Source organism: Galeopterus variegatus, unplaced genomic scaffold (genome assembly GCF_000696425.1).
Source record: "Galeopterus variegatus unplaced genomic scaffold, G_variegatus-3.0.2 Scaffold6613, whole genome shotgun sequence".
NCBI lineage: Eukaryota > Metazoa > Chordata > Mammalia > Dermoptera > Cynocephalidae > Galeopterus > Galeopterus variegatus.
In genome coordinates this window covers 2,719-12,867 of record NW_007732724.1, presented here as the reverse complement: position 1 = coordinate 12,867, position 10,149 = coordinate 2,719, and the positions used below count along the sequence as shown (strand labels likewise).

The 10,149-nt window shown below is 48.4% G+C and overlaps 1 protein-coding gene across 2 annotated transcripts in view; it reads right to left on the bottom strand.

The window, feature by feature from the left end:
* Window positions 1-9,878, bottom strand: part of FBP2 (fructose-1,6-bisphosphatase 2) — a 23,256-nt gene extending 13,378 nt beyond the window's left edge. The window contains exons 1-3 of one of the 2 annotated variants that reach the window (XM_008591077.1): window positions 9,527-9,878; window positions 6,033-6,195; window positions 3,962-4,054 (exon numbers count right to left, since the gene is read on the bottom strand). In XM_008591077.1, the coding sequence (XP_008589299.1) occupies window positions 3,962-4,054; window positions 6,033-6,195; window positions 9,527-9,696 (426 nt within the window). In that variant the 5' untranslated portion in view covers window positions 9,697-9,878. The remainder of the gene's footprint in view (window positions 1-3,961; window positions 4,055-6,032; window positions 6,196-9,526) is intronic. The other variant, XM_008591076.1, reaches the window with a different exon arrangement.
* Between the last annotated feature and the right edge of the window lie 271 nt (window positions 9,879-10,149).

Sequence of the window (10,149 nt, the reverse complement as noted above, 5' to 3'; positions counted from 1 at the left end):
TGTTGTATATAGCAGTAGTTCTTTTTCATTGCTGTGTAGTTTTCTGTTGTATGAATATATTACAAGTTATCCATTTTAATGTTGATAACATTTGCATTTTTTTCCAGTTTGAGGCTACTGTGAATAATTTTCACATCTTTTGGCAGACACAAGCAAGCATTTGTTTCTCTTTTGTGGGCACCAGGTGTGGAATTGCTCAGCATCATGTGTAAATACATGCTTAGCATTAGCAGGTGCTATCAAATGTTTTCCAAAGTGATTATACCATTTTATACTCCCATCAACAATGTGTCAGAGTTCTAGTTTCTTTGCCAACACTTGGAATGGTTAGTCTTTTTAGTTTTAGCCCCTCTGGAAAAGGTGAATGTTGTCACATTGTTGTTTTAATTTCCATTTTCCTGAAACTAATGTTGAACATCTCTTATGTGTTTATTAACCAATTAGAAAAAAATACCTCTTTTCTACATTGTCTATTTCTTTTGTCCATTCCTTTAATTAGATNGCCACGCTCCCAAGCGGCGCACTGTAGCAGTGCGCCACCGGGCCGGCCCTTTTTTTTTTTTAGAAGTTCTTCATTTTAATGAAGCCCACTTTATTAGTTGTCTGTTTTATAGTGCTTTTGTGTTCTGTTTATGAAATCTTTACCTTCCTCAAAGACATAAAGATATTTCTTATAGGAGCTTTATAGCTTAACCTTTTACAATTAAATCTCTGATCTTTCTTTAATTAATCTTTGTGTATGGTGTGAGGTGTGGTATGAAAGGACCATCTTTACAAATTGAACTTCGGTGTTTCCTTTGTCATAACTCAGGTGACCACACATGTGGGCTTATATCTAGGCTCTCTTTGGTGTTTCACTGATCTCTCTGTGTATCCTTATGTCAATAAAAGAGTAAACTTTTGAAGAGGTTTACTTAGCCATAATAATAGGGGGACTCCTGACCCTGTAGAGGTATTAAAACCCACACCCTTAGATTATTCAGATCAACAAAAACCCCTCCCCGCTTTCCCCGCACTGGACAATTCCAGCTTCAGCCCTTCTCCTTAACACTCTGGTTCTCAGTTTTCTGAGATCCAGGCCCCGACCCTTACCTTGTGTGTGCTTTTGGCTTGTTCATTTCAGTGAGCTTGGCTGTGCATTGAAAGGCACAGCTAACATTTTATCTAGCAGTTATGGATGTTTTGAAGCATGAGAGTTTTCACTTTGTCTAATCTGTGACTTTGTTGAAAGTAGAAAGTAGAAACTGTCAACGTCAAGAAAAAAGGGAATCTTACCAGCAGAGAGCTAAAAACAGCATTGGGCATCCTAAGTGGAATTTTGTGTTGCTCCTTAGAAATAAAAGGGAACCAATACCTTTGCAAGATCTCTGACTGTCCTGAAACTTCTCTCCTGATGCTTGTCAGAGCATCAGAAGTCCTGGCTGGAGACAGGCATCCTCCCAATTTTGGCAAGGTTCTGAGATGCTGTGACAGCCCCAGTAGGTCTCTGAAGTGAGTTGCTCTCTCAGTAGCCATTGTTTGAGGGTCACAGAGATTTCCTTTGAGTCTTGTTTTCATAATATCCTTTCCAAAACTGGTTTATTAATCTCTCAAATTTGCTCCTCTTCCTTAGAAATATTATCACAGGGAATCCATGGTTATTTGAACTAGCCTTCAAAGCCTGTGCTTTACTTAAAATTTAAGACAAAGATTGCTGTGTTAAAACTCATCTAAATTCAAGTGTGAATGTCCTACACTTAGGTAATAATATTCCTGGTTTTTTTTTTAAGATGACTGATAAGGGGATCTAACCCTTGACTTGGTGTTGTTGGGACCACGCCCTCCCAAGTGAGCCACGGGCCAGCCCCCATTTCCTCTTTGTCTTTAACCCAGGTGGTCTTAGAAGATACTCAGAGCTGTGTCGGTGGAGTTAGAGAGCCGGTGTGAATCCCTGTCCTGCCATTACTGACGGGGTGACTTTAGCCACGTCACTCACCTCCTCAGGAAAACATGACAGTAGCACCTGTGCCTTCCACGTGGGGCCTAGGTGAGGACAGTGCCTGACCCATGAGGGCAGCCGAGAGTGTGACTCTCAAGCCAATGTTTAAGGCCACCTCAAGATACAATGGGTGTTTTGTTTCAGAACCACATGAACTTTACCGATCTCTTTCTATTTTCCTCTAAGCTGGACCTCACGGGGAGAAGCAGAGCTCCTAACTCACCCACCCCATTTTCACTGAACCTGGAAGCATTTCCTCAGTTGTCATCTCTCAGACACTAGAGAAGGTGTCCTGTGTCATTCTCTCCCTCTTCCTGAGCAAAAGTCTCTCTCTCTCTTCACAGGAAAAGAAGAGAGGAACACCCGTGGGGAAAGCAAACCCCTCTGAGGTCCCCCGTCCACGTGGCTTCCACTCAGTCCTCCAGGAGGACAGCACCCCACATGAGGACGCACCCCCACGCTCTACGGTTCTTCTCAGGAGGAAAGTTCAGGCTAATTCACACGTCCTGCTAAGGTGTGTTTTCTGCCAAGCTTTTGATAGGTTGCCCCTAAAAGTCAAATTCCACCACCCCTTTTTGGACAACCATCAGCTGAGCACACATATCTGTAGCCGTATGAATGTCGCCCACAGGTATGGCCGGGTGATGGGCGCACCTAATCCTCCACTGAGCTCATGATCTGGAAGGAGTACCAGGACAGGCGCACACGGAGAGGTGATGATGTGACATCTGCAGACATCATGTAACCAGTGCCCAGCTGGTTGGTGGTCCATGTAGGAAGGAGGTGACGCCGCCGTCTGTGGACCGCGAGCAGTTCAGCGGTGGCCAGCGAGGCGCCTCCAGCAGCAGCCGGCGCCTCTCCAGGCACAGCCTCCTGCTCCCAGAGCCCCAGCCCCACTCAGAGGCCCCGAGGGCAAAGCTCGGCCATGCTGATTTGGGCAATGACTGACTTCCAAGCTGAGGCACAGCCAAACCTGTCATCTGAATTAAGTGGTCTGTCCTGAGGTTTCTGGACATGCAGGATGGTCACAAACCAGCCTATCTGTTGTCAGGTTTGTGGGGTAGGCAGAATGGCCCCAAAGATACCCTAGTCCCCAGAATCTGTGAATATGTTGCATTACATAGTGAAAGGGACACTGAAAATGTGACCAGGTTTGCAGATTTAAAACAGAGATTATCCTGGATCATCCAGATTAGATTAGCCCAATCTAATCAAATGAGCCTTTAAGCAGAGAACTTTCTGCGGCTGGAGGCAGGGGAGATGTTGCAAAGCCAGTGGGGAGGGGAATGTCAGAGAGATTTGAAGCGTGAGAAAGCCTTGCATGGCCTTTGCTGGCTTTGAAAATGAAGGGGTCACAAGCCAAAGATATGGCAGCCTCTAGAGGCTGAGAGTGACCCCAGCCATCTGCCAGTGAAGACACGGGGACCTCAATCCCACCACAGAATGGAAGCAAATCCTGCCAACCTAAATGAGCCTGCAAGCAAAGTCTCCCTGGATCCTGATAAGAAGCCAGACCAGCTGTCACCTGGATTTGGGCCCTGTGAGACTCTAAGCAGAGAAGGCAGCCAGGCCTGCCGGATTCTCGCTACAGAACTGGGAGACAATCGACGGGTGTTGTTTTAAGCCTCTAATGTGTGGTAAATTGTGACAGCAGCAACAGAAAACCAGCACCCTAAGAGTTGAACCAGGAGCTTCAGATGCCTCCTGAACCTGAAGTCACACCTGACACCTGGGTCGCATCCAGACTTCCAAACCGAGGTCCCTTCTGTCCTTTCACCTCACCCTCCCAGGAAGGCCAGAAAGAAGGCAGAAGAAGAATCGCCACCTTGGTCCTTCCAAGGAGCAGCCTGAGGCAGAGGGGGCCACAGTTTGTCTCCAGTGGTGAGTCTAGTCAGTGGGAGGAGAGACTCACCATGCTCAGCCTAGGTATCTTCCAGAAACCACCACAGGAAGGAGGCGTGAAGTGTTAGCCTGTCTACTCACCTTTCTGTAGATGGCAAATATGGTCCCGATGGAGGCCAGGCAGTCAATGTTGGAAGATCCATCCAGTGGGTCAAAGCAGACCACGTATTTCCCCTGAATCACAGAGGGAAGAAACAGCAGATCAGCATGACTGCTCTCTCAGACACATTGCGTCAGAGGAGACTCAGGGCCATGCACATCCTTATCAGGAAACACTCACACACGGGGGACAGCGTGCACCCACATATAGGACTGCTGCAGCCTAGGGCCAGCCCCACCCCACACAGATGCACTGATGCCCACCCAGCAGCTAGAGGCCCCAGCAACTCCTCCCTCCTGGGCCCACCAGGGCTCAGAGCCGCTGAGGGTGTGGGAGGAAGCTAGGTCTCGAATTGTCACCTGCAGGGAGAGGTGGGAAGTGGAAGCTGAACCCGGGCTGCTGCCCGAAGGTGCCCAGGGCAGCTCTGCTAGTGTCCACGGTCAGCCAGCTGTGGGCTTAGGGATATTTCTTTCTGGCCTCTCTGCAGACAGGTCTTTTCATCTTGGAGCATTTTTGCAGAAGACTTCATCACAGAACGCCCTTGTCAGGACCTCTGGGTCTGTCTTACTAAGATGGTTGGTATGGAAAAGTATACTAGAAGAATAAAAACACTCTTCTGGGTTTGCTGCATCCAACTCTCCTTTCTGATGTGAAGACCAGAATATAAAGTGGGCAGGGTCTTGAGAGACCTTTGTCCCCCACCCCCACCCACTCTGCTGTCATAGGCAATTCCAGCCAACCTTCCATGGAAGGAAATCCCAGACACTTTTCACATATCTCCCATGTGCAAGGTGCTGAGAGAGCCGTTGGTGATGGGCTAGAGTCACCTGACCAGTTAAACGGGGGCAATGAAGCATCAAGTGACTGGGAGTGGTTTCCGCCTCCACTCACGCTGGCTGTCCTGACTTTCCATGAGTTGTGCCCTAGCTTCATTTGAGCTTTGTTTCTTTTTCTTTCCTTGCTCTGCCAGAGGAGGGGGAAAAGTAGGATAATCCCTAAATGGGAATTCCTCAACCCCTCTATGAATAACCCAACTTGGCCCATGCGTGCATTTATCCAACAGGTATTTGCTGAGCATCTAGCTAGTGCTGGAAACTGCAGGGCGCCGGGGTTTCATGGAGAGGAGCAGCAGCAAGGCTGATGTCATAAAGCTGACGTTCTGGTGGACAAAGCAGACACACAGGCAAACACAAAAACAGGTTGTGGTACATGCTCTAAAGAGAAACCAAACAGGGTGAGGGGCAGGAGAGTGGGAGGGAGGAACATTCGATGAGAGGCCTGACTGGAATGAAGGAGCAAAGACACCTGGAGCCCGAGGGAGAATTGCAGACAGTGACACCAGCGGGAGCTCCCGGCATGGGGAGCAGACGTGGAGCAGCTTCATGAGCGAGCATGAGTGGGCCGGCCAGTTAGTCAGGTGGTTAGAGCACAGTGTTGTAACACCAAGGTCAAGGGTTCAGATCCCCATACAGGCCAACTGCCCCCCCCAAAAAACTCCAAAAAACTAGCATGAAGATCTGTGTAGCTCAAGCCAACTACGGAAGACAGTGGTAGGTTAAACTGGAGAGACAAACAAGGGTCCTCCCCACTGAAATTGAAAGTTGAACGTAGCAGGTATGATTTAGCTTAAATACATGTAACAAGTATGAAAGTGCCTTGTACCGCACTTGGCACACAGTAGGTGCTTAATCAATTAGGCTTTATTTTATCTTTCCTGTCCTTCCAGCTAATCATAAAGAAACAGCTCCTCATCACCAATGCCCAGTGTATAAAACAAGGGCTGGGAGTCGCAGCATCTGTTTTACGTTACAACATTACAGCTGAACATTGCTTGAATTTTTTTGGCCACCAGCAAACCACTCTCTCTAATAAACTGTTTGTGAACCCACAGTGAATATAGACCCTTCCCAGACACACCTGCACTTACAAGAAAACAAATGTTAAGAAAACAGGGAAATCCCAAAACTTAAAAAAAAAGCAACCAGCTTCTTCCCAGCTAACTAGCACCATCTCCTGGTGACAAGTGGCACTGCAGCCCACTCCGGAACGCACCCTCCTGTCCTTGGAGGTGATGATCGCTTCCTTATTCTCTTCAGAGACCAGGATGCAGGTGCTGTAGGAGGACTGCAGCATGTTGATCACCAGGGAATTGGACAACACATCCAGTTTCTTCACCTCATCTCCCGTCACATTCATGCTCCCCGCTATTCCATACCTGAGAAGAAAAAAGGCTCAGTGAAGTCACTAGGGGATTCCTAACTCCAGCAAAGAACACGATGCGAAAATACCAACAGTGCATCCTCCTTTCTCTGAAGTCTCCAAATTATAAATAGAGAAGGAGAAGATTACGTCTCACGGCAGTGATTAGCAGACTTGCTTCCTTTATTCTTCAGGGATATTGTCACTTTTCCTTAGTCTCCCAGTGAGATTAACCAGAATTCGATCTTACTAAAATACAAACTCACGCTCAGCACCAGGAGGCAGGGAGAAGGGGAAAGTTCATAAAATCAGACATCACCGTCACGAAGGACGCCAAACAGTGACGCCCGTGGCTTCCTGCACTGGAGGTGCATGTCTTTGTTGGTGATCCTCAAATAGCTTCCCGATGAGCCCTGCTCTGTCTCACCTCCACTCACCGTGCCCGGCCCGCCACACCCAGCGCTCACGATCTTCATGGGCCTCCTCCCTGCTGGGCTGTCTGCTTGCTGAGGCTGGAGCGGTGCCTCACTGTCTCCGTTTCCACAGTGCCAGATGCACACTAGATGCTCAGCGTGTGCTCACTGAGTTATGAAGAAAGCGTGGCAAGAAGGTCACTACCCTTCCTCTCCTCATTTTAATACCATTTATTTGTTGAAGGAGTCGTCAGGTGGTTCTGCAGGTAGTCTGTGACAAAGTCATTTCCCACCCTCCTCCCTGCTCCACACCCATCATTTGTGCCTGGTTTGAGTGACATGATGAGCTGCCAGCTGCCTTGGAAATCAGTCCTGGCAGCCTGGCCTCAAGGACTGTGCCTCCTGGTTCAAGTCAAAGACAAGCAAACCAGCAACAGCAACAACACAACTGGGTTATTTTGCATCAGAGGTGACCACAGTCCCAATCCTTTTGTTTAATATGGAGTCTTGGTGCAGCTCCTGCTGGAGAATGAAGAGCTAGCATGTCTAAGGCCTGTGGTGGGCAGAGCTGAGACACAGGCTCTGTCCTGTGCTTTGCAAACTTGCCCACAACCAACACCATCCTGCCAGCCCTCCCACCCCCACCCCTCAACCTGCCCTCTGCACCCTCTCCCAGGTGTTGGGCAATACCCCTCCTTCCAGAAAGGATGGAAACTCACTCACAATGAGAGGTCATTTCCTGACAACTGCTTCAGGTTAGATCATGTGTGAAAAAGTGCTTTCTAACCCACAAAGCAATATATCCTAGCATTTTAACTAGCACTAAAGCTTACTGACAGTTTCTAAGTGGAATGTTCTACCATTTGGACATTAGAAAGCCATGGAGAGGCTATGGTGGTGGCAGGCACTGAAGTGTTCCCTTGTTCCTACACTAAGAAGAGGAGGAAAAAAAGAAAAACATGAGAATCTCTGATAACTTTTAAATGGCATTTATCAAGTCTGTGCCAAGAATGTCTTCCCAAAAAGGAAACAAAGGAATGAGGGGCTTGAGGTCCCTACGTGGGACAGTGGCAGGAATAGGTGACAGTGCCAGTCTCATGAGCAGAAGCATGGCTGCTGCAGGACAGGGGCGACTTTCACTGAGTCCAGGGTCTTTCTAAAATAATTTTATTAGAAAGAAAGAATTTCCAACGAATGGGCTTCTCCCACTTTGGGCATCTGTTACAGAGGGACCAGGGGAAGAATGCCATCTGAATGGCAATGTCCAGGCGCAGGACCCCTGCCTCAGCTGTCAATCCACCCAGGAAAAGAGGAAGCCCGATGCCTGCTTCCAGGGGCTGCGCCTGCCACCTAGTGGTCAGTTGGCACAGGAGCCAGCTGGCAGATTTCTCCTGCTCTGGGCTGGGAACCCTGTTAATAAGGAGCATATACTGAGCATTTATTATGGGGCTGGCACTGTCAAAATTGTCACCACACGGGCTTATTAACCCTTTCAACAACACTACGATTAGGGGCATTAGTATCCTCTTCATTTTACAAACGAAGAAAGTGAGGTCCTAACAAGGGAAAAATCACTGCCCATGATCAGATGGTAGGAAAAGCCAAAGATGTGCCCCTTAATTATCCAGTTCCTATGCCCGCTTCATTCCGACACGCAGCTACCACAGAGTCAGAGTTTTGCCCCAGATAAGTAAGAATACTACCACGGCAGCTGCTGCTGAGCTGAGAGCCCTGCCCAGAGGAGGAGCCACATTAATGTGGGTGAATCGTCCCAAGATGTGGCTCAGGAAATGGTGCCAAGTACAGCAGGGCCCATACACAGGGAGAGACAAGGTCACTATTCAGTGTCACTCAGCAGGGCCCATCTCCTACAGGAGCAGGATGGGGCACAGGGCTGCACCTCACATTCAGGAAGACCCTTAAAGGCAGAGCTTGGCCACTGTTGCCAAATGAGGTAATAACACAGTGCTGGCAATCCACAGACAGGAAGGAAGCCAAGCACGGTGCAGCTCCAACTTGGGTCCCATTACTGAGTCACAAAACCTTATACAAGTAAAGTCCATAATGATCTTATGATAACTACGTCTCAGGATAAAACACTATCACTTCTTTGTGTTAAAACTACTGAATTGATAAATATTTTAAATTACTGGACTTTCTTAGTTCTTCATTTTGGGTCCCTCTGCTCCCAGAATATGGGTCTCTTCAGCTTCTGAGTGGACTGCCACTGCAATTGCTACAAAGTTTGTTCTTTTTGTCACAGAGTTAAGAGGGACCCGTGGCTGTGAGCATCAGCAGTCACAGTGTGAACATGGCCTCATTCTGTGCCTGGATAAAGCACCAAGGGCGACCAGTGGAAGAGGTTCTGCACCCCCTCCCGACCCCTCCCAGCCTCCTGCACACCGAGTGGAGACGAAGAGAAAGAGCGAGTTACGGAGAAGAAATAAATGTTGCCAGCAAGATTCCTTTAGGTGGTGAGAGAGAGAGATGTAGGACAGGCCCTGTGAAGTTTTCTACTTTGTGAATGATTTCCAGATTCTAACACATTGGCAAAGGTCATAACAATAAAACGCTCACTCTGTAGAGGACATAAGAGATGTTTCAAGTCTCCCCTCCACTGCTCCATGCCAGTGAGAATCACTCTTGCTCATACAAGTCATGAGAACTCAATCTACGTTAGGTGTGATAAGCCATTGCACTTATCATTCTAATAAATGGTAACTGGAAAAATTATATATATTTTTTCCATAGCGTGTCTCGAAGTCTTTTTTTCCTTTCTTGATGCAGGTTAAAGGCCCCTTTATCGAAGCACCATGAATAGAAACTTGGAATGCAACTTCCTTCTGGGGCACAGAAGGCAAATGAGCTCTAGACTCAGCTCCCTGCCCAAGCTCCTGCAGCTCCCGCCCTGCCGGGGCCCTCCCCAGAACTCACAGGTTGGCCAGGCCTGCCTTGCGCACGGCCGAGGAGATGGCTTTGATGGCCGTGAGCATGGAGTTCAGCAGCTGCGTGAGCTCCCCAGTCCCTTTGGCCTGGCGCCCTTTTTCCATGACGTAGCGGGTCAGGGTGAGCATGTCCGTTTCGAAGGGGCTTCTGTCTGACATTGTGGCTGGTAATGCTTCAAATCCTCCTTTTCACCCTGCAGGAACTTTGTTTCTCTCCAAAGGCTGCAGCTCCACAGTGAGGAAGCTGATAAGCAACCTGTGCTGGACCTGGAGCTTTAAGGAAAAAGGCCCCAGACCACGTGACTGCAACAACTGGCCGAGCCCTCACGGAAATCCCTTTGGCCTCGAGGCTGGTGGCAGCAGCCAAAGCGCCCCGAGCAAGCTCTAAATAGAACTGGGCGGAGCCTGCTTCCTCTCTGTGGGCTCCCCAATCTAGCCACTTAGGAACAGGTGGGAGGTGAAAATTCCAGCTGATGATAAAAAATGACCCATAAAACTGTCCTATTCAAGGACATCTATCCGCTGCAGGACCAACTCTCCCGCGGTTACAGGTGGCAGATGACAAATATCTTATCTGGGGCATAGGTCACAGTACAGTAATGGTGATCATGG